The 24,000-nt window shown below is 46.3% G+C and overlaps 1 protein-coding gene across 5 annotated transcripts in view; it reads left to right on the top strand.

Annotated features, from left to right (window-relative positions):
• Nucleotides 1–5,867: 5,867 nt before the first annotated feature.
• The window catches only part of KCNIP3 (potassium voltage-gated channel interacting protein 3), a 142,154-nt gene continuing 124,021 nt past the window's right edge, over nucleotides 5,868–24,000 (top strand). The window contains exon 1 of one of the 5 annotated variants that reach the window (XM_061593460.1): nucleotides 5,868–6,121. Coding sequence is in view for 4 of the 5 variants with exons in the window: in XM_061593458.1 (XP_061449442.1) it covers nucleotides 21,203–21,238 (36 nt within the window). In the remaining variant the exon portion in view is untranslated. Of the gene's footprint in view, nucleotides 6,122–21,126; nucleotides 21,239–24,000 lie in introns of those variants that run through there. The other 4 variants (XM_061593459.1, XM_061593458.1, XM_061593457.1 and 1 more) reach the window with 4 other exon arrangements.

Here is a 24,000-nt window from a genome sequence, read left to right as displayed (position 1 = left end):
GGCCCCTTCCAACTCTATGATTCTATGATTCTATGAAGGCTGCCTGTGCCCAATTTCGGTTGGTGCACCAACTGCGACCATTTCTGCACAGAGGAAACTTGGCCACAGTTATCTACACCCTGGTAACTTTCAGGCTGGACTACTGCAATGTGCTCTATATGGAGCTTCCTTTGAAAATGGTTGGGAAGTTGCAACTAGTGCAAAATGCAGCAGCCAGACTCCTGGTGGGTGCCTGGAGCGACTTCCACCAATTTTGAAACAACTACACAGGTCGCCTATTGACTTGTGAGCCAGAGTTAAGGTCCCAAGCATCTGAAAGAACATGTTCAGTATGGCCCGAGAAACCCTGTTAGTGGTCCCCACACCGAGTAGGATCTGTAGGGCGAGGAGCCATGGGTGGGCTTTCTTGGTGGTGGCCCCAAGCCTCTGGAATGACCTCCCCACTGAAGTGTGTCTCACTATGACATTGTTATCATTTCTTGGTTGGGTGAAGATGCACCTCTCTGCTTAGGCATTTGGTGAAGGATGGGTTACATTGGAGTGCATTTTTATTGCTGCTGCTGTTTTATTTGCATAGGATTTAGATTAGCTGGTTTTATTATTATTGTATAATATTTTGGTTGTCAAGTTTATGTTGCTTCTGCCCTTGGACCTCCAGATGAAGAGCAGACTATAAATATGGTAAATAAATAAGTCAATGAGGCTTAGATACTGTTGAAATCAACAGGACAAGTTAGTCCTAATTTGAGTCTCAGTGATTTCTGTAACAACTAAGTGCAACTAACTCAGTCTAGTTCAAACCCAGTGCATGTTAGGGCCAAACCAGATGTGACTGCGAATGGATAAGTAAATAAAACTGGGAGGAGGGCAGAGAGATCCTGAGCAGCCTCAGCACCATGAGGTGAGGGTAAGGAGTGGATGTTTAATTGTTCCCAACAAAAGCTGCCTCTTGGAAGGTACTGTTTACATGTCAAAGAATGCACTAATCAGACCACAGCATCAAGGGTTAGCACTGTTGGCAGGTGCTGATAGCCTGAACCCTCTAGGGCTGTTTTATGTGTGTATGTATTAGGGTTGCCAGGTTCATGGCCTGAGACTGATCCTGTATCTTTAGAAGAAGAGAAAGTCAGCCAAGTGCAGGTGTCCTTGCAACACTGTAATGGGAAAAAACACAAGGTGGAATTCTGCACAACTTTTAAAGATACAGAAGACCTCTTGGTTGCCAGGCCCGGCCTCCAAGAGGTCTTCTGTATCTTTAAAAGTTGTGCAGGGGGAAGGGAGAATTCCACCTTGTGGTTTTTCCCATTACAGGGTTGCAAGAACACCTGCACTTGGCTGACTTTCTCTTCTAAAGATACAGGATCAGTCTCAGGGATTGAACCTGGCAACCCTAGTCCTGACATTCCTCCCAGAGGCATATATGGTCCTCCTCTCATTTTATCCTCACAACAGTCCTCTGAGGTCGGTTAGGCTGAGAGTTAGTGATTGGTCTAAGGTCACCCAGCTTGCTGCATTGCTGTGTGGGGATTTGAACCTGGTCCATTTGAGCAAATGGGGCACTCCCCCACCAATCTCCCTCAGCCCTTAGCCAGCCCCCACCTGCCTGCATTCTTGCCTGCATCCAGTCCAGGGGGTGGCCCTGGCTGTCAGCATCCTTCTCCCCCTTAGTCTCAGAGTTGCCCCTTGCAGAACGCTGCAGGGAGGGAGACGATGGGGACAGAACTAGAATTCCTGGCTCTGCCTGTGATTGGTTCTGGCTGCACCTATCACTGGGTCTGTCTGCACCTACAGTTGGGTGCCTTGTTTTGTGCCCCAGCAGTCCCAGTGGTTTCCAGCCCCCACCTCACCCCACTCCAGTCTTCCATAGAGCTGGGCTGAAATTTCCAGGAAGACATCCTTCCCCCACCCCCCATGAAGTGAACTGAGAATTTCCTTTTGGAACCCTCTCCCCCAGTCAGACATTCTCAGCCATGAATGCCACTTTTTTTAGCTACCAGGCTAGATCTCCTGCATCACAGGTCCCGATGACGTTCAGGATCTAAATGTGAATATGTATGTTGTTCCCAGCAAGCTGAAGTTAGCATCCCAGAACGTCTCCGGTGGGGCACTTAATCTCAGCTTCCTACATCTTAAGATCAAGCAAGCCCTGGATCCCTTTGTTGGCATCCCCTAAAATAACTGTACCTTTTCTCCCCCTCTGTCAAATGCTGGCAGATATGAAAAGAATAATAGAACTTCAGCTCAGAAACCAGAAGGCGGAGAGGAAGCAAACAAGAGGGAGAGAGACTCATCCTGACTCAGAGCAAAGTGACTTTGATGGCGCTTTGTAACGTTAACGATTTGACAGTTTGGTTTCTCAATTGGAACCAGCTCGGAAATGAGTCTATAAAAAAAAAAACTGGCAAGAAAACAAACAGGACAGCCTTGAGACATATCTTACATTTTGGCTAAGCACTGACTAAGGTTCCTGTTGGTAATGATGGTTTTTTCTGGGCTTGGACATGATTGTTTGATTGAAGGGGGCCCGGGGAAAGACTGAGCTATTTATGAGCTCAGCACACATTGGAGAGAGTGGATGTTAGCAATGTGGAATGGGAATAAGGTGTACTGGACTGGAATCCGTTTACCTATTTGTCCATTTGTGAAGTCAAAGCTAGCTTTGGGGGCACTTAGTATGGTTGTAGGGAGATGAATGGGGTATCAGATAACACATGGAAAATATAGTGTTATGGGTTTGGGGGTTGAGATAGATTGTTTCTTTGGGTCCCCTTCAAGCCTGCAACCTTGATCCTGGAAGTGTCATCTGCAGCAGAAGGAACCTACTCTGCTGGTCAGAGGTTTCCTTTGTTAATCTAATAGTTTAGCCAAGTCAGCCTGTGAGGTGATGGCTTGTTGAATCGTCAGTTTTCATATCCAAAGGGATGTGGCGAAGAGAGATCCTGTTGCTGTTGGAACTCTTGTCAGGGGGCAGGCACCCCCATCCTGGAGCCAAGGAGAGGCTTGTGTCCTTTAGTCTCATCTTGCGGAGAAGCTGGGCACTAGGAAGACACCCAGAGAGGCCTGCTTTCTGCACCATGGCTTGGGGGGGGGCTCCCTACAAGCCCAATGGAAAAGCAACATCTATTGGACTTAATGCTGTGAACCCCTCCATCTTATGTTCAGGCTGGGACTATGTGCAAATAAACCATATATCCTAAAAGACACCATAGTCTCCGCTGGCCTTCTTTCCAAGGAAACCAAACCCTGAGTAAGCACAGGGACCACTGGAAGTCTCACACCGCTTGGTGATTGGGTTGGAGCACAGCCATTGAGAAGACTCTTCTCAGCAGCTAATACTCTCCTCTTTCATGCTTATCGGCTCCTAGGGATATCTGTTGTTGTGGAAGGAGGCGTTAAGGATCTCATTCTCAAGCCAGCAGCAAAACAGGAGGGGGCATGGCTGTGACTAACATGAAAGGACCCTGCACTTCTGGATTTGCCACTATGCTACTGTCTGTGTGTGTGAGAGCAGAGGAATGTGTGAGAGCGCCAGCATAAACTCAGAGAAGGTATTTGAGGCAGATATATACATCTGCAAATGTACATGAAGGCCTCCACTTATCGATCTATTCATTTTATGGATATTTTGTATTACTGTTTGCTCAGCCAAAGTGGTTCAGCTCTATAATTTCCAGCCATTGGGAGATGCTCATTAAATTTCACTCTTAATGCTGGTGGCCGTTTAGAGGTAGAATCATAGAATCTTAGGGTTGGAAGGGGCCTTGTAGGCCATCGAGTCCAACCCCTGCTCACAGCAGAAAATCCACAGCTAGAGCATCTCCTGCAGATAGCTGTCCAGCCTCTGCTTGAAGACATCCAGTGAAGGGGATCCCACCACCTCCCTAGGCAGTCGGTTCCATTGCCGAACCGCCCTTACTGTCAAGAAGTTCCTTCTAATGTCCAATCTGAATCTACGCTCCTGCAACTTAAAACCATTAGACCTAGTCCTACCCTCTGGGGCAGCAGAGAACAAATCTGTATCCTCCTCTATGTGACAGCCCTTCAGGTACTTAAAGAGTGCAATCATGTCACCCCTCAGCCTTCTCTTCACCAGACTGAACATGCCAAGTTCCTTCAACCTTTCCTCATAAGACTTATTCTCCATACCGGCTATCATCCTCGTCGCCCTCTTCTGGATCCGCTCTAACTTATTTATTTATTGTCTATATCTTTCTTAAAATGAGGCGCCCAGAACTGAACGCAGTATTCCAGATGAGGCCTGACCAATGCAGAATATATTGGGACTATTACTTCCCTCGACCTGGAAACTATAGCTCTGTTTATGCAGCCCAAAACCGCGTTTGCCTTTTTTGCCGCAGCATCACACTGCTGGGTCATGTTCAACTTGCGATCCACTACAATTCCAAGGTCCTTCTCACACGCACTACTGCTAAGCCAGGTATTTCCCATCCTGTACCCGTGCATTTTGTTTTTGTGGCCTAAATGCAGAATCCTGCATTTGTCTTTATTGAATGTCATTTTATTAATTTCAGCCCAATTTTCTAGTCTATCCAGGTCCCTTTGGATTTTATTCCTGTCTTCCATTGTGTTAGCTATCCCTCCCAGTTTCGTATCATCTGCAAACTTCATAAGGCTTCCCTCCACCCCATCATCTAAGTCATTGATAAAAATGTTGAAGAGTATCGGCCCCAGGACAGAACCCTGTGGCACTCCACTTGAAACCTCCTTCCAGTCCGAAGCAGAGCCACCGACGACCACTCTTTGAGTACGGTTTCCAACCAGTTGTGAATCCACCTGACAGTATTTCCATGTAGTCCGCATTTGACGAGTTTGCTAATCAAAAGGTTGTGGGGGACTTTGTCAAACGCTTTGCTGAAATCTAGATAGATGACATCTACAGCATTTCCACCATCTACTAGGCTAGTGACCCGATCAAAAAAAGAGATGAGATTAGTTTGACAGGATTTTTTCTTGACAAACCCATGCTGGCTCCTACTAATCTCAGCATTGTCATCTAGATAGTTGCCAATGGACTCTTTCATTATCCGTTCTAATATCTTTCCCGGTATTGAAGTCAGACTGACCAGCCTGTAATTCCCCGGATCTTCTTTTTTACCCTTTTTAAAGAGCGGGACGACGTTTGCCTGGGCTGGGCTCTTGGAACCCCCCTGCAGGTTGGCTCTGCCACTGATGTGATGGCACCAGGATTTGGGCAGAGGCAGGAGGTAGGCTCTAGGTCTGCCTTCCCCAAGCTGGTGCCCTCCAGATGTTTTGAACGACAACCCTCATCAGCCCCAGCATCATATGACTGTGCTGGCGGGGGCTATGTTGGAACAGGTTGTCCTAACAGGAAGTCCCAGCTCAAACCAACATCATCATGTAAAAAAACCCGAATCAATCAACAATTGCACATTTCTCCAGGCCTCTCTTGAAAGGAAAGAGGATCGTAGCTCTCGCAAAGGTGGTTGGAGATGTAAGGGTTCAGGTGGTCCCCAGCAGGATCAGGGATGGGCTGGCGGTGCCGGGCTGCTAAGCAGGGCTCAGTCCGTCCGAGAACACAGGCGCAAAGGAAGGCTCAGCTGGGCTCTCTCCTCCTTGAAGAGTCGCTTAAGAGAGGGGATGGGGGGGCACCCCAACTGTCCCTGGTAACGTATTCTAAGCCCCCGTCCAGCTAAGCAAAGGGAGAGGAGCCCCGCAGTGGAAGCCCCCGTCCCGCGCCCTGCCCCCCTCTGCATTATCTGATCCCCGTCCAGTTAAAAAGCGCAAGAGCGCGGTGGGTGAAGTGAAGTTGGCAGCCCTCGTTAGGAGGAAGGGAAGCGGGGAAGCGCTGGTCACTGCGACAGCAGCTGGCCACGCAGGAAAGAGTCGCAGGAGTCAAGCACCCCCGCCCCGCCGGTCTGGTCGCCCTGGGCGGGTGGGCGTTGCGAGGCTGAGGAGCGGAGGAGGTTAACGCCGAGCGGGCGGCGGGAGGGGTTTCGCTCGCCTCGGCTCAGCTGCCGGGGCAGGGCTGCCGCTGCTGCCGCGGGTACCTCCGGGCCAGCTCCGGGCGGGCGAGCAGGGAGGGAGCTCCGCCGCCGCTCTCCTGCCCCGCAGAGGAGGCTCTGTCACGCCGACCATGCAGGTAACGGGCTCCCGGGGGACTCAGCTGCGAGGGGGGCACGCCAGGCGATCCCTCAAAGCATGCCGCGGATGCCCTCTGCGCCCAGGAAGGCAGCCGCTCGCTCTCCCTGGAGGGGGGCAGGAGAAGCCGGAGGGAAAGTTTCCAGAGGGGCAGGCGCCTTTGGGGGTGTTGGGCCCGGAGAGGGGCCCACGGTGAGGGAAGGGAGGGGGGCTGGTAACTCGTTTTTGAAATCAAGCAAAATAATCACGCAGCGTTTCCAGACCGCACTTCTGATGTTGAGATTGCAGGCCTGGTTTCGTTTTAAACTTACACCAACCCTGCAAGGTAGGTTGGCGGCTTGGAAGGGCTGGGGGAGAGAGAAGCGGCGCGCCCAAGACTGCTTAGTGGACGAGTGGGGATCCAGTCACTGATATCCAGACTTCCTCCTTTCCCCATTTGCCCCCTTGAGGGTGCTCTAGTCTGAATAGGCCCGGATGGCTCTGCAAAGGGGCAAGAACACTAAGGGGTCCAGAGTGAGAGGCTTTCTGGACACATGAGCACCTTCCTCTGACAGCACAGTGGCTGCTAAGGGACTGAGTCACAAATCAGACGAACCTGGGCTAGAATCTTGCCTCTGGCATCAGCTGGCAAGGTGGCCACAGACAAGTTGCCCTCTTGCAGCCCTCCTCCCCATCTGCAATATGGGGTTGAGAATAAGACTGGCCTACCTTATGGGGTTGTTGTACAGGATTGCTGAGATAATGCATATGAGCTTTGAACAGTTGCAGCGTTGTCAAGTATGGTTATGATTGGTGCCCACTTAGGACATGCATCTGCCCTGCAAAGGGAACCACCCACTCCTGCCTGCCCTGCAAAGTCGATCACACGCTCAAAAAATATACATTTTTTTCCTAGTATGCTCCCCCCTCCCTCATCATTTCCCCTTTTAATTTCCACCTTTTCCATCCTCTCTCTCCATCTCTGCTACTTAGAGAAATCAGACAGATTATCTGTGTTTTGTTTTTAACAACAACAACAATAAATTAGTGACAGCGGCAGCAGCAGGAACATAGGAGCTCAGGAAGTTGCCTTATACCAAGTCAGATCTAGCTCAGTATTGTCAACTCTGACTGGAAGCAGCTCTCCTGGGGGATTAAGCATGGGACCTTCTGCATGCCAAGCAAGTGTTCTCCCACTGAGATTTTGCTCTGCTGCACAGAAGGGTGTTGTCCCCCTGGCTGCTTGCTTGGACTTCGAGGCTGAGTATAGCATAGCATCCACCACCACACCTGAAGACAGCAGCCTAGTTTAGAGGGGCCAGGACAGGCTGTGTGGCATACCCAGCTGTGCCTCTGCCAGAGGGGAATGGCCAGGGAGCTCAGGAGGAAGAGCCCCCCTGCATCTGCTGCCTGAGGGGGTTGCCTCACACTGGCCAGTAGTAGGCCTGGCCCTGTTGAACATCCACATACTTTTCTAGGAAGGGTCCATGCACAGGAGTTGGCAGGAATCTGGTACTGTCCACAGATCTTCCCTGGGCTGCAAAAGTGGATTTTTCAGTGCCAAAAGCACCACATTTTCCACATCTGTTCTCCCGTGGGAAACCACTCAGAATATGATGATGAGAGGTCACGCCTGGCTCTTTCTTGTCAAGTGACTGGTGAAGGGGGCCGCTCCAACGCAAGTGGCGAATGGCAGGAGCCTGCCTGAGTGAGACGACTGGATTTGGAGCTCCAAGTGGGCTGCTTTGGGTCATATGGGACCCCAACGCTTTTTTGATGAAGATGAAACTATTTCTCCTTCTCACATCATCTTCATTAGTATAATCATCATCACCATCATTAACAGATTGCTTCTGTGTTGGAATTTGTTTAGGGTTTTTTTTTAAAAAAAGATATTTTAAACATTTATTTTTAAAGATTTTTGTTTTTAAGATGTTTTTAGTGTTTTTGTTTGCCACCCTGGGCTGCTCCTGGGAGGAGGGGCGAGATTAAAATTATTATTGTTGTTGTTGTCATTGTCGTCATTATCCAGTTCTAATTTCTTTTCCCTGCAATTCTGCACAGTATTAGAAGCAAAACGTGGTGTAGGTGCAGTGTGGAGCTGCTTGTGATCTTTCCTCTGCTACTAGGGAGCTGCTATTCTCAGCCTCTGCCCCACAACTGGGGAGAATAAGTATACTTAGCAACCTTCCAGGGTTGTTGTAGAGATTACTGGGATAATGTGGCTGAAGTGCTTTGAGCACACAAAAAGTGCTATAAAAATGCTACCTATTTGGATGCAGCTCAGTGGCCGAGCATCTTTGCATGGAAAAGGTTCTTCGTTCAATATCTGGTGCCTTCAGGTAGGGCTAGGGGGAGAACTCCTGCCTGAAACCTTGGGGACCCTCTGCCAGTCAGTGTCAACAGTACTGAGCCAGGTGGCCCAATGGTCTGACTTGGGATAAGGCAGCTTCCTGCGTACCTATTGAGGAAAGGGTCATGGGTCAGAGGTAGAGGGCCTCCTTTGCATGCAAGCCAAAGGCCTCAGTTCAGTCTCCAGCGTCTCTAGGGAGCAGCAGGAGAGAACTTATATGAGATCCTGGAGAGCTGCTGCCAATACGTGCAGACAGTACCAAGCTAGATGTTGCACTCCAGGGCCTCTCACATTAGCAGTGCAGAGCTATGCATGTTTACTCAAATGTGGATTGCCTTCAAGTCAATCCCGACTTATGGCTACCCTACCAATAGGAATTTCATGGTAAGCGGCATTCAGAGGGGGTTTACTATTGCCTCCGTCGGAGGCTAGTCCTCCCCAGCTGGCTAGGGCCTGCTCAGTTTGCCACAGCTGCACAAGCCAGCCCCTTCCTTGTCCACAACTGCCAGCTGGGGGGCAGCTGGGCTCCTTGGGACTATGCAGCTTGCCCACAGCTGCAGCAGCGTCACTAGCGGGAGTGCGGGGGGGGGTGCGGACCTCCGGCACGCGCCCTCCCACGCGCACGCACGCTCTCCAGCCTGGTGGTGGAGGGCCCATCCTGGCTTCACCGCCAGCGAGCGGGTGCCTGCTTTCCGTCTCGCCCGCCCGCCTCCGAGGAGGAGTTGGCTGCACCGACCTGGAGCGCTTCTCGGCTTCTTTGCTGGGCAACGGCGCAGGGCGGCTCGGCTCTGGGTGTCACCCCCCTCAGGGTGTCACCGGGGTGCGATCCACACCCTCCGCACCCCGGTAGTGACGCCCCTGCATGGCTGCACAGGTGGCAGGGCATGTAACCCCTGAGCCACTCCCTGTGGGGGTGATCTTTAGCTGGCCCTTGACACCCAGGAGCCACGAGGATAGCTTGAGCTGATGGGAGTTGGAGTTCAGAAACAGCCGGACAGCCACTTGTCGGGTATGCTTTAAGTTGATTTCCTGCGTCAAGCAGGGGGTTGGACTCAATGGCCTTATGGGCCCTTCCAATTCTACTATTCTAGGATTCTATGATCTGGAGGGCCATAGGTTCCCAACCCCTGCCGTAAGTAAGAGAGCAGTACGTGAAATGGGCAGGGTGGGTGGATGGTGGGAGGCTACATCCTGGTGAAAATGGAAATGATTCATGGTAAGCAGTATTCAGAGGGGGTTACCCATTTCCTCCCTCTGAGGCTACTCCTCCCCAGCTGGCTAGGCCTGCTCAGCTTGCCACAGCTGCACAAGCCAGCCCCTTCCTTGTCCGCAACTGCCAGCTGGGAAGCAACTGGGCTCCTTGGGACTATGCAGCTTGCCCACGGCTGCACAGGTGGCAGGGCACGTAACCCCTGAGCCACTTGCTGTGGGGGTGATCTTTAGCTGGCCCTTGACACCCAGGAGACAAGAACAGGGATTTGAACACTAAAGATGACAGGAGCAACTGATAATCCAGTTTTCAGCGGATCAGAATTTTTTCCAGCTTCAGAGGGCAGTGGCTGGAGAAACAGTTTCACAAACTGTGGGCTTCCTCAGACAGGAGGGATAAAGCGGTTTTTGCTTAGATTAGTTTGAAAGTACCTGCACTGGCCAGAATGCTAATTCACACAACCAATGCGGAGCGATATGCAGACAATACCATACTTTTAGCAGAAACCAGTAATGATTTGAAATGAATGCTGATGAAAGTTAAAGAGGAAAGCACAAAAGCAGGACTACAGCTGAACGTCAAAAAGACTAAAGTAATGACAACAGAAGATTTATGTAACTTTAAAGTTGGCAATGGGGACATTGAACTTGTCAAGGATTATCAATACCTCGGCACAGTCATTAACCGAAATGGAGACAATAGTCAAGAAATCAGAAGAAGGCGGACTTCCAGGAAAGGTGACTTCGCCTGTGCCTGCCTTTGAGACGAGCTCTCGTCTCAGAGGAAGCTTTTTCAGTTTTAAAATCAGTCAGAACGTTTTTTTTTGACTGGTGAAGACTTTCTCCCGGGCAGGCAGAAACGTAGAGATTAACCACAAAAGCCTGTGTTTGTTGGGAGGACTGGATTTCATTAGTTTATGAGAGAAGGTTCAGCCAGCAGTGCCGGACGGACTTCCAAACAAGCTCTAACTGATTAAGCGACACGTTTATCTTTTCTTTAAAGGAAAACGGATTTTAACAGGCAAGCATCCTTCTTTCTATTTTTATCATCTGGTTTAAATTGTTGCAGCAAAAAGAGATTTGTCAATGAATCAGCTATAAAGAATCCCTGGGTGAGTTATAACTCTTCTCTTTCATTCACGAAATTAAGGAGGAAAGAAATTGAAAAAGCTTATCTTTGTTATTATTGCAAAAAGCTGGCCTGGAATTGTGCATTTTAAAGATATAAACGGATGAGGGATTTCTATTCCGAGGAGAAAAAAAAAATCTGATTTATGAACTTTGGAGTATTATATGTCTGGGACTATTTTTTTTGGTCTATTTCATTTTGACGAATCTGCTTGTTCACAATGCCACTAACTGTTTTGATGCTGTGAACTAAATTTGTTTTGCATTCCTGAACATATAAGAGATAAGGCAGGCTGTGCTGTCTACACTGTGATGTCATCAGGCTTGGAATATTAACCCAATTGTTGCTAGAATAAGAAGTGTTTTTTTTTTCTTCGTGGTTTTACGAATGGCAGTCAAGACAGTGGCTGAGATCCTGGAAGTAATTATGTTTCAGAAAATAATGGATGAGATTGAGATAACGAAACAAACCCTGAGACAGGGTAGACAGGAGATGAAAATTGAATTTGGCAAAATGAAGCAGGAGCTTAAAGAAACAGGGGATCTTGTGAGAGAGGAGGTTGATGAGATCAGAGATACAACTGGACAAACATTAGAAGATGAAAAAAGAAAAATTAAAGGGAAGATGCAAGCCCTGGAGATTGGAACAAATGTGGAACTGGAAAAAGACTTGGAGTTTATGGATATTAGAGATAAAATTTACTGTTTGGAATTCAACGTTGTCTCTGAAGAAATTAATGAAGATATTAGAGATAAAGTTATCAATGTCTTGGATAAATTTCTGGACTGGAATGATGTGATGGAGCTTGACATAGAAAAAATCTATGGAATTAATTCCAGATATGTGACAATGGAAAAAATCTCAAGAGATGTGCCAGTGCATTTCGTAAAAAAGAAGAACAGAGATATGACTTTACAACAATATTTCAGCAACACATTCAGAATTGATGGCAAGGAAATATTTGTGATAAAGGAAATTCCCATCAGACTCTTATTATATGACTATGGCTATGACAGCAAGATTATTATGGGATATTGATAATGGAAGAATGGCTACTGAAATTACTGGACTTAACAGGATGATGGAAGATGGAAGATGGAATTAACATTGATAATGGAAGAATGGCTATTGAAATTATTGGACCTAATAGATTTGATGAGATGGATTAATCGACATGTTTATTTGGAGAAAAATTGATAGATATATTTCTCAAGGAATTGAAACCTCTCTTTGACTTTTTGTGGAAAGAATAAAGTAATGTTTATGAGATTTGATGATTAATTAAGATAACTACTGGAGGAAAGTGATTTTGTAATATAATTTAAGAGACAGGTTTGTTATATATTGTAGACCTATAACTGATCTGCGACAAATCGGAAGTCAACATTTTATTTTATTGTTTAATTATTTTTGTTTTGTTTTTGAAAATTTGAATAAAAATTAATGATTAAAAAAAAAAGAAATCAGAAGAAGGCTAGGACTGGGGAGGGCAGCTGTGAGAGAACTAGAAAAGGTCCTCAAATGCAAAGATGTATCAGTGAACACCAAAGTCAGGATCATTCAGACCATGGTATTCCCGATCTCTATGTATGGATGTGAAGGTTGGACAGTGAAAAAGGCAGATAAGAGAAAAATCAACTCCTTTTAAATGTGGTGTTGGAGGAGAGCTTTGTGCATACCATGGACTGCGAAAAAGACAAATAATTGGGTGTTAGAACAAATTAAGCCAGAACTGTCACTAGAAGCTAAAATGATGAAACTGAGGTTATCATACTTTGGACACATAATCAGAAGACATGATTCACTAGAAAAAATAATAATGCTGGGAAAAACAGAAGGGAGTAGAAAAAGAGGAAGGCCAAACAAGAGATGGGTTGATTCCATACAGGAAGCCACAGACCTGAACTTACAAGATCTGAACAGGGTGGTTCATGACAGATGCTCTTGGAGGTTGCTGATTCATAGGGTCGCCATAAGTCGTAATCGACTTGAAGGCACATAATAACAACAACAACGACAATGTGGAGCATCTGCTTTGCGGGCTTGCAGAAGGTCCCAGGATCAGTTGCCACTATCTCCGCCTCTGGAGAGCCTCTGCCAGTCAGTGTAGATGATACCAGGCTAGATGGTCTGATTCAGTTCCTAGGTTTCTGTTCAGCATGGTCAACAATCACACAACACAGTGGACTAAAGAGGTATCAAAGGTGATTGAAGCTTCATGTGTGACAATGCCCAATGCCCGCTAATGGCCAGTCACCAGGAGGAAGTAGCAGGAGGCGGTTCTGCCTCTAACTTTCCCAGGCGTGCCTGCCTGTCTGTGGCTGCAGGATGACTGGTGGACTAGGTAGGCTCTTGGTTTGATCCAGCATAAGCAGTAAGATGTCCTCATGGCCATTCAGCAAACTTGGTACACTTTGCCATGGTGAGTTGTCCTCATAAATAGAAGGAATTTCCTCCCCAGCCCCTTCGTGTCTAGGTAGCTTAGTTGTTGTACACAAGAGGGATTCTGTTTAGATGCCGGAGGCAGAAAACCTAAATGGAAGCCTCCTCTTCCTTCTCCAAACTGTAAGTATAGTCACACAGGACACAATCTGCTAGAAAGATACCTCTTGCGTCAAAACCAACACAGAGTGTTGTGTCACCATGAAGACCAGGAGTGGGGAATCTGTTTCAATCTGAGGGGCCGCATTTCCTTGAAGGCAAGCTTCTGAGGGCCACTAACGGCAACCGTGGCAGAGCTATGGATGTAACCCTTTGTATTCCAGCTACCCAAAAGCCAGACTCCTACATCTATCCAGGGAAACAAGAGACATTATCTCAGTTTGAGGACACATTCTCATGCAGAGATCTACCAATAAACCCCAGTCTACCTTCTGCCTGCTCCTTGGTTAAGAGGAGAAAATGTAAACAGTGAGGCCAAAGGGAAATGAAATACAGAATGTATATGAAATAATAACAGTAACCATTCATAATAGCACAACATCCTGACATTGGATAGCTAATCAGAGCTTGGAAGATTACTTTTAAAAAGTAATAAATTACAGTTTAAGTTACATGGTCCAAAAAAAGTAGTAATTACCATTACAATTACAATTGCTCTGAAAGTAACCGATTACTTTACTTTTCCTCCAAAGTAATCACTACAATTACATTTCAGTTACTTTAAAAATGCCTACAAGGTGCTGGCCTTGGCTGCTGCACATCTAAGTAGCCTAAAACAACATTAAAAATAAACACATACAGAAGTAGTAGAATAATTATTTTTATTCATAAGATAGCAATGGTGGTCTCTCCGCTGGTAAGGGTGGTGGGGAGGGAGGCTGAGGCCTGAGATATTTGCACATCAGACCAAGTGCAACCCCCCCCTCAGCCAGCCAGCATAATCTCTCTCACTTAACCACCCCCCAGACCCTGCCCTGCCACCAACTAAGGGGCACTCACTCAAGCAAACATTTTCCCCTGATTTAAAAAAAAGTTAAAATACTGCGAATGCAGCACAGTAACCAGAGAGGGTGGTGGAGGCCACTTTGTGTGCGAAATGCAAACTCAGTATTCTCTCTCTCTCTCTCTCTCTCTCTCTCTCTCTCTCACACACACACACACACACACACACACACACACACACGCGCGCGCGCGTTGTCATCTTTCACCTCCATAGTTCTTAATCTCCATTCTGCTGCTGCCTCCTTCTCCTCCTTTATCCATGTTCTTGACCTCCGGATCCTTTTTCTCTCCACTCCATTCTTCACCACCGCTATCCATTTTTTAAAATAATTGTTTTCTCCACTCCACCCCATCTCACTCTCTGCCTCCTCCCTTGTCACCTCCTACCCATCCACAGAGCATGAGGAAAGAGCAACACTGCACAGAAGCCCAGTTTGAGGCACATGATTTTCATCCACAAATCAGAGGAGCAAAAGACGTCCCCTGCTCCCCCCCCAAGTAATGCCCAAAAGTAATTCTGGAAATGTTACAATTACTCCACAAAAGTAGTGAAATTACTCCTAGTTCTATTACAATCAAAATGTAAAGGAATTACCCACTCGTTACTCTAAAAAGTAATGAATTACAAGTAATTCGTTACTTGTAACTAGCTACTTCCAAGCTCTGTAGCTAATGAATAATACCTGAGGTCACCTTGGCAAGCCCCACCAATCAGCTACTTAGTGAACTCCCATGTCTGTAAAGAATGTGGTTTTGAGAGCTCTTTTTCAGAGCGACTCCAGCTAATGTCAAACATTATTTTGAAAGGTACCATTATTGCCTAAGCTAAAAACAGCACATTTTCTTAAAAATCCAAGCAGCACTATCTGCTGAGCCGTCCTCTCCTTGTTGGTAAAAACCCTGTGCAGGATTTCTCCCTCAGGACTCCTGGGTCCCTCTCCAGAGCTGTAAGCAGGGCTCTGAATGGCATCCCTGCCTCTTGACCAGAAGCCTTGGGCATGGCTAGCTGCAGCTCTCTGTTTGCGTTATGGATCTCACTAACAACTAACCAGTTAGTGCTCAAAACCACTTTGAAATCTCTTGAAAGAGAAAAACCAAACATTGCCAAGATTTTTACTTTAATGTGATGCTTAGCCTACATTTCCCGTAACTACGGCACAGAGCATATGGCTCTTTGTACTGCCCCCAGCCTCTGTTGAGAGCAGTTGTTCCATGTTTTCTTCAGGGCATTCTTTTATGTATTTGTCTGAACACACAGATCTTAGCTCCCACCTGTCTGCGCCTAGACCCCTAAACTCCAGGGGAACTCCACCCCTCCCTCTCTCACTGACTGACAAAGGAGTCAAGGAAAGCAAATGCAGCCTTTGAGGAATTGGATTGTCAACAGACCAGACCATGTTAAAGAGGCTGCTTCAGTTGTACAAGCCAAAATGACCTCAAGCACTGGAAGGCAAAGAGAATTTCAGAGAGTGATGGGTGTCTGATCTGATGCAACTAGGCATGGGGGTGAAATTCAATTCCGTTTGCATTTGAAGGTGAATCTATCAAATCCACACTTTCTGAAACAATATGAGAAACAGCCATCCTTCAAAATTCGTATGTTGCTGAATTGTGTGATGCATTCTCCAACCAATGTTTACAAAAATGCATATATTAGGGGAAAGTGTACATAAGAATAACATTAGTGAAAATAACATACAAAAATGCATTGTATTTGGGAAAATTACATGCAAAAATGTGTACATTAGTAAAAGCTTCATACAAAAACATGTTTATTAGGAGAAATTCACACTAAAATGATGATGGATTTTTATGAGGACTGCAAATTGCTGCAGAAATATAGAGAACTGAATTTAAGATGGAAAATACAACTTTTTGCAAAGGGGATTCCTGGGAATATCAGGTCATGTGAACTTAAACATTTCTTGCAGGCCAAAACCTGTTTCCCTATGCCTGGATTTCCCAAACTTCCAGCAGGTGTAAAGAAACACACGTTGCTTCCTGAATTGAAATGGGAGGCACCCTTCCCTCTTACATTATAAAGAGATCTTATTAGAGCATGGGTTCTCAACAAGGGGGGAATTCCCCCCCGGGGGGGAATTTTAGGGTTCCAGGGGGGGGAATTGGGACCACTATTCAGCAAAGTGTGATGTCCTGTAGATTATGTACAATCTGTAAAATTGTAGTTTGTTTTTAATTTAATCTGCGACATTCAATAAAGTTTATTGAATGTCACAGATTAAAATCGATTCTTGAACATGCAGCATTATTCTCATTTGCAAAATTAAATTATTATTGAAAGACCAGAAAGTGCTCCAAGAAATTCTGTTATAATATAAACTAAGAAATTTTTCTCTCACGAGAAACACCACTGTCACTCGCGAAACGTCAACACGCTATGAGAGGCTATCTTGGGAAGGGGGGAATTATATTCTGAACAATGGTGAAAGGGGGGAATGGAGCAAAAAAGGTTGAGAACCACTGTATTAGAGTGTCTAACCTGCAGCACCTCCTCTTTGTTTCTGTCTGTGTCACTGTTTTTTGGAGTGCCTGGTGATTGGAAGGTGAGCTCAGAGCAGTGACTCATGAAGCGATGTGGCAGGCAACCTCCTCTGGAGGTGGGTCATTGTGCTGTGCCTCTACATCAGGAGTGACTGAGTGCTGTTTCAACTGCTCCCAGTGCAGAGATGGAATTGATATACCTGCCTGCCTCCCACAAAGGCTGATTGGAAGGAGATAAGCCCTGGACAGTGGTTCAAGGTGAGGCACTGAGTGCAGGCTCCTTCTTGGGTGGTTCTTCTGGGCTCACTGGAGCCCTGAGTTGATTGACTGAGCTCTCCAAGATGGTACACAGCTTGCGAATTACTCCCCCGCTCCTTGTGCCATCAAAGCTAGCAATTGGATGAGGGAATTGTGGGTATTTCAGCCCAGGTAATGGCACTGCTGGTTAGAATCCTCTGGAGCAGCCTTCCCCAACCTGGTGCCCTACAGATGTTTTAGACTTGCTGTGGCTGATGGGAGTTGTAGTCCAAAACAAAGGGAGTGCCCGATGTCGAGGAAGGCTGCTCTAGAGCAGGGGTGGGGAACCTTTGGCCTTCCAGATGTTGCTGAATGACAACTCCCATCATCCCTAGCTATTGCCCATGCATGCCAAGGCTGATAGGAGTCACAGTTCAGTAACATCTGGAGGGCCAAAGATTCTCCATGCCTGCTCTAGAGCTTTGTGAGTCAGGTGACCCCCAAAGAACCAATCCCACTGCAAGGCCCCCTGCACTCTCCCTCTAGGAAGCCACTGGGCTGCTCACTTCTGTGGCCCTCACCTGATCTCCTTGAGCAAGTCATGTGTCCTCCACACCTGCCTCCTGACTGTTTCTGTGGCCTGGCTAGGCCCACTGGGTCCAGGTGTTTCTGTCCACCATAGATTCTCTGGCATTGGATTTGCTTTCCTGGCAGGGCTGCCGCTCTACTCCTGCCCACCTCTTTTGCTTCAAGCCACCTGCCCAGTCTTGCGAGCCCACTTGATGAACCAGGCAGCTGACAGACAAACGACTTGTACTCTCTCTGGTGCCAGAGGTGGCATGAATGCCTCTGAATGCCAGCTGCTGGGAATCACAAGTTGTGCTCAGGTCCTGTTGGTGGGATTCTTGGGCCATCTGGTTGGCACTGTGAGAAAATGATGCTGGACTAGAAAGGGTCCTCTTTGGCCTAATCCAGCATAGCAGCCACGCCACAGAAACATGTTCTTTTGATGAGGACGTTCTTTTGCAGGAGCCTCACTAAACATTTTGCTGCCTGAGACGAAGAGCGAGATGCAGCCTCCTCCCTGTTCCACATACAGAAGTGGAGCAGACTGGCAGCTGAAGTCTAAAAACTTCCTAATTGTTAGAGCGGTACGACGATGGAACTAGTTATTTAGGGAGGTGGTGGGCTCTCCAACACTGGAAGCCTTCAAGACATAGCTGGCCAGCCACTTGTCGGGTATGCTTTAAGTTGGATTCCTGTACTGACCAGGGGGTTGGACTCGATGGCCTTGTAGGCCCTTTCCAACTCTACGATTCCATGAATCTTTCAACACTGACTATGATGCTGCCACAGCTGAGGCTACAGCCCAGATTCAGGGGCCTGAGATAGGCCGTGTGGCAGCCATGGTGGGAGGGCTCAGAAGGAAAAGTGGGGGGCTGCTGCTGCCCTCCAACACTGGCACCTGAGGTAGTCCCCTCACTCTCCTTACTGGAAGGGCCAGCTCCGCCTTCAGCCTTCAGTGCATTCTCTTTTGCCAGTGTTATTAATTACCCACCCATCACCCTAAGGTCCTAGAGACTGGGTTACAACAGTTTGAAATACATCATTAAAAACAACTTAAAACTACAACATCACAAAAAATAGGGTGGGTCCTAAAAAATGACACCTCAGGTGTCGAAGGCCAGGTGTCATGTTATGTATATTGTTATAGATTTATTGTTCAGTTATGTTTATTTAAAATGTGAATTATTGTTTTTATTTTTTATTAGCAATTGTATCAAATGTGATTGTATATTGATTTTTATGTTGTAAACCGCCCAGAGAGCTTCGGCTGTGGGGTGGTATACAAGTGTAACAATAATAATATTTTTTTTAAAAGGCCAGGGCAAAGAGGTGCATCTTCTGCATTCACCAAAAACTGTTCAGAGAAGTTGCCAGATGCCCCTTTGTGGGCCGGGAGTTCCACAACTTAGGGGTTGCCGCAGAAAATACCTCCTCCCAGGTCACCTTACCTTCTGAGCTCATATTATATCTGCTTGTTGTGACACAATAGTGTCTTGTGACAGAACCATCTTTGGGACTGTGTTAGAAACTCTGTGGCCATTTGCAAATGGGTCTGCTTCAGAGAGTGGGTTTCTCTTCCCGTGCAGCCGGCTTTTGAAACAACTGTGCCAACTGGTGGCAACAAAGCCAGCACCAATAAATAATGAACAACTGGTGCATGCTGACAACAAAAGGAGAGACGCTCGTCTGAATTATTCATGTACACAGGGAGAGGGATCCAGTAAAGAGGTAGAGGCAACCATGTGGGAAAGGGAGATGGAGGTACGTGCTCTTACTCTGTGGGTTCCTTCGAGTTGCTTTGCTCAGCCACAGGTTGCCATCCTTATGAAAGGCAAATAGACAGGCTGGCATAAAAGACCAAGACTTCAAGCAACGGACAAAGGCTTGCTTAGTTTATCCAAGGAGTTGGATTGCTGAGAAAGGGTGTTACTGTGGACTGAGTACTGCTCGTGCATTAAAAGTTTTCCACAATATATGCACAATCTCATCCTCATCAAAATGCTATCTCATATTTCCTTCTCACTCTCCTTCATTTAGTCCAGATTTCCATGAGTTTTTTTTTTATCAGACATTCCATAGAAACGGCAACTCCAGCTTAAATGGGGGCAATAATCAGGGATGGCATTTTAATGAGGGCATCATTGTGCGGACATTGCACACAACTTGCATGCACAAGCACCATTGAGTCCACGATGAAACTGCTGTGTGGAAGCACCCAAAGGCAACACACGCATTTCCCCGGTTCTGTCTCCATCTTATATCCTGCTCTGGAACACATGACTCAGCTGTTAGGTTACACATTACAACTACAGGTGGCAACTGTGATTGGCAAGAAATATGCGCATCCCATGTTTAGCAGACTATCTTCCAATGAAACCACAGTTCAAAAGTTGAGAGCAGGCATCTTTCTCAGGAACCCAGGATGGCACATTTGGAGTTCAGTGAGTTTATCGGGAAATGGCTCAGATTCTCCACCAAGAGTTTCTTATCGTGTATAGTGTAAAGTACGCTTTTGTCCTGAAAACTGAAGATGTCTGTGTCGGCCCATTAACCATGTTGTTGGACTGCCTTCTAGTCGATCCCGACTTATGGCGACCCTACGAATAGGGTTTTCATGGTAAGCTGTATTCAGAGGCGGTTTACCATTGCCATCCTCTGAGGCTGAGAGGCAGTGGCTAGCCCAAGGTCACCCAGGGAGCTTCATGGCTGTGTGGGGATCTGAACCCTGGTCTCCCAGGTCCTAGTCCAACACCTTAACCACTACACCACACGGGCTCTCTCCCCATTAACCATAGCTCAGCATTATATGTGAACTCAGACAACCTACTTAACTATGGTTAGGGAGCTGTCACTGCTGCAAAGCTACAGAGCTGTAAGCAAAGAGCAGCAAAAAATTCTCTTAAGGTGCTTTTAACTATTCTGTGATGTAATAAACCAGGGTTTTAAGTGATTGCCTGCCAGATCCTTCTGCTTTTGCTATTTTTTTATTAACTATGGTTAATGTTAACAATGTTTTAGTGTTGTGCGTGAACCAGGCCATTAACAAAGACCAGATCCAACTGGGAAAGTGTGCAGCTTCCAGGGCAGACAGAAAAGCAGTATTGTTTCGGGCTGTGAATAGAGCAGGCAGCTGGCTAGTGCTATGGTAGAATCTAAAAATAACCATAGGGTGATACTGTTATTGGGGCCCAGTTAAGACATCACAAAGTTCTGAGCTCACTAGTTTATGACATGTTGTTGGTCCAAATAAAGGTAATACTCTGCTGCAGGTGTGCATGTAATACTCCAATGCTCATTATTCCCAAGAAAATGTGTTTAGTATGAGGGCAGCTGAACCCATGATGTTGCTATCTAAGTGGGTTTAACAAGCAAAACTGCACATGCTCAGAGCAATTTAAAAAAGAAAAACAGCATTATCAAAGTGTTTTTTAATGTTTGCTGTACGATATCAGGAACATAGAAACAGGTGTAAATCACAGAATCGTGGGTGGGAGCAGAGAAGAGAAATTGTGATGAGGCTGGAGGAGATGCTGAATCTGTTTGCTCCCGCCTCCATGCCACCTGTCTGGAATCAAGCCCAGGTGCACTGCAGGAGGGCAGGCTTGGAAGATCAGAGGCAAGGGAAGGGTTGTTTCTGTTTCGTAAGCCATGGAAGAAGGTGAATGAAGGACAGGGGAGAGAAGGAAGGCGTCTCCAAGGTAAAATGGGAGAATAGGTCATACAAGGGTTGCCAAAATGGTGCCAGTATGCCCACCAGCACCTCCTATGGTACCCTAGAAAGGGTTCAGTAAATATCCCTTCCAAAGTCCACAGTGCATGAAAGACAGTTTGCTCCTCCTGCCCAGTCCCTGTTTCCACTGGCTCGGCCTCTCCTACACTGAACATGCTCCCTTAAACATGCCCACATTTCATTGGATGCCCAGGTTGGACAACCATCCTCTTGGCCATTCAGAAAGGGCTGAGAACACTCGGGGCTGTGGTCTTGTGGAGAATGCCGCAGAAATGTTTATTGTGTGCTTCACAATGGAAGTAATGCACTGGGGCCATAAGTCTAGGGTCTAAAGTTTCCTAGCTGTACTACCATTTCACTGGAGAATACAATGGCCATTGACCTGTGGCTATAGAGGTACAGTATGGTAAGTTACCAGTAGCAGTGGATGAATCTGTCAGTTTCGGATTCTCTCCATTTCTGATCTTTCCAGTCTTTAATTCGATCCTCCCTTTCTGTATTAGCTTGTGGATTTTATTTTTTTAAGACATCATGTAAATTCATCAGCATTTTTGTGAGGATTTCTCCTAACGTACACATTTTTGTATGCAGTTTTTTCCTAATATACACATTTTTACAAAGCATATTTTCCCTAATTTTATTATTATTATTATTATTATTATTATTATTATTACATTTGTATACCACCCCATAGCCGAAGCTCGTGGGCGGTTTACAACAATTAAAAACAAATACACAAATTTAAAAACACTTAAAAAAAACCAATTTAAAAACACATGGCAAAAAGTGAAGTCTCCATCGGCCTGAGAATGCAGAACAATTATCATTTGAAGGCTAAAGTAGAGTAGACATAACGCTCTCTCAGATGATAAAGGCATGGTTTAGATTTGTTAAACGATATAATTTAGGCCAGCCACATCACATTACATTTGTTAAACAATTGATATTAGGCCAGCCACATCAATAGATATAACCCACTCTGGTCTACTTCTCATGCTGAGAAAAAGCAAAATTATGGCCTAAATAGACAACAGCACAATACAAGCCTAATGCTAGTGGCTATACATAGAACTTAATATTTCAGTGATATTTCAGTAATATAATGCATTTTTGTATGTTATTTTCACTAATATATGCATTTTTTGCACACTTTGCCTTTGTACATGTATTTTTGGAAACATTACTTGGCTGGAGAACTGCGCTGTAAAATTTGGCAAAGTGTGAATATCGTAGGATTGCTGTGCCTCCGTTTGCGTATTGTTTTGGAAAGTGCAAATTAGGTAGATTTGCCTTTAAATGCAAACTGCATCAAATTTCTCCCTCATCTCCAGTTACCACCTGGGGTTGTATCCAATGCTAGTCCTACTCAGAGTAGACCCATTAAAGTTACTAGACACATGAATAAATTAAGTTCATTAACTGTCATCTGCAGTTGCCCAAACCTTGACTGGGTAGGGCTGATCTATGGTTTGAGGCTGCTTATTGTAAGTAAATAAAAATGTTAATACCTTACCTGCTTTCCCCCCGCCCCAAGTGAATCCATTTCTTCCTTACTGTTTCCTATTTTAAGAAGTAATGTAGGGTGATCCACTGTTTCCTGTCCAGTGATTCTGCTAAAAAACTTAATGCAGTATATTTTGTTGGTGTAGGAACATCAAGCCATACCTGGAGATCTTTTTGTATAATAAGCAGAGCTTGGAAAAGTTGCCTTTTAAAACTACAACTCCCATCAGCCTCAGCCAGCATGGCCACTGGATTGGGCTGATGGGAGTTGTAGTTCAAAAAAGTACCTTTTCCAGCTCTTACAAGACAGCCTTAACTAACTTTGTGGCCTCCAGATATTTTGGCCTACAACTTCCGCCAGCCCTAGCTGTGGAGGCTGGGGCTGATGGGAGTTGTGGTCCAAAACATCTGGTGGGCACCTGGCTGGTAAAGGCTGTATCAAGATATACATTTCAAAACAACTAAAAGATCAAAAGGATTTCCTGCCTGACATCCAGAAAAGTTCACTCACTATCTTTGGGAGCGGACTGTGACTGACCACATGGCCTCTTAAAACCTAAATGGAAATGCACTGCCTTCAAGTCGATCCCGCCTTATGGTGACCCTATGAATAGGATTTTCATAGTAAGCGGTATTCAGAGGGGGTTTACCATTGCCTCCCTCTGAGGCTAGTCCTCTCCAGCTGGCTAGGGCCTGCTCAGCTTGCCACAGCTGCACAAGCCAGCCCCTTCCTTGTCCACAACTGCCAGCTGGGGGGCAACTGATCTCCTTGGGACTCTGCAGCTTGCCCACGACTGCACAGGTGGCAGGGCACGTAACCCCTGAGCCACTCCCTGTGGGGGTGATCTTTGGCTGGCCCTTGACACCCAGGAGACACGAGCGGGGATTTGGACTCCCAGACTCTGGACTCCCAGCCAGGCTCTCCTCCCCACTGTGCTATACCAGCTGCTCTTAAAACCTAAGCCGCAACCTAATTCAATAAGAGTTCAATAATCTTAACGCATGTCATGGTCTGGAAAGAGCTACAGAGATTATCCCTAGAAATAATACAGTGAAACAAGCAGCCATGAAATGTGCTTGCTTGGATGCTGGAAGGGACGGGAGGCATGCAGTCTAAATTCAAAGGAGATAACATCAGCCCAAAATAAAAAGGTATATACTTGTTAAAAGTGCTTTTCAAAAAATAATGTACAGTTTCCCCCACCTCTCTGAAAGCTAAGCTTGCAC

This window comes from Rhineura floridana, chromosome 12 (assembly GCF_030035675.1).
Source record: "Rhineura floridana isolate rRhiFlo1 chromosome 12, rRhiFlo1.hap2, whole genome shotgun sequence".
NCBI classification, from domain to species: Eukaryota; Metazoa; Chordata; class Lepidosauria; order Squamata; family Rhineuridae; genus Rhineura; species Rhineura floridana.
Note: the sequence above shows the minus strand (reverse complement) of the source record. Positions and strands in the feature narration are given on the sequence as shown.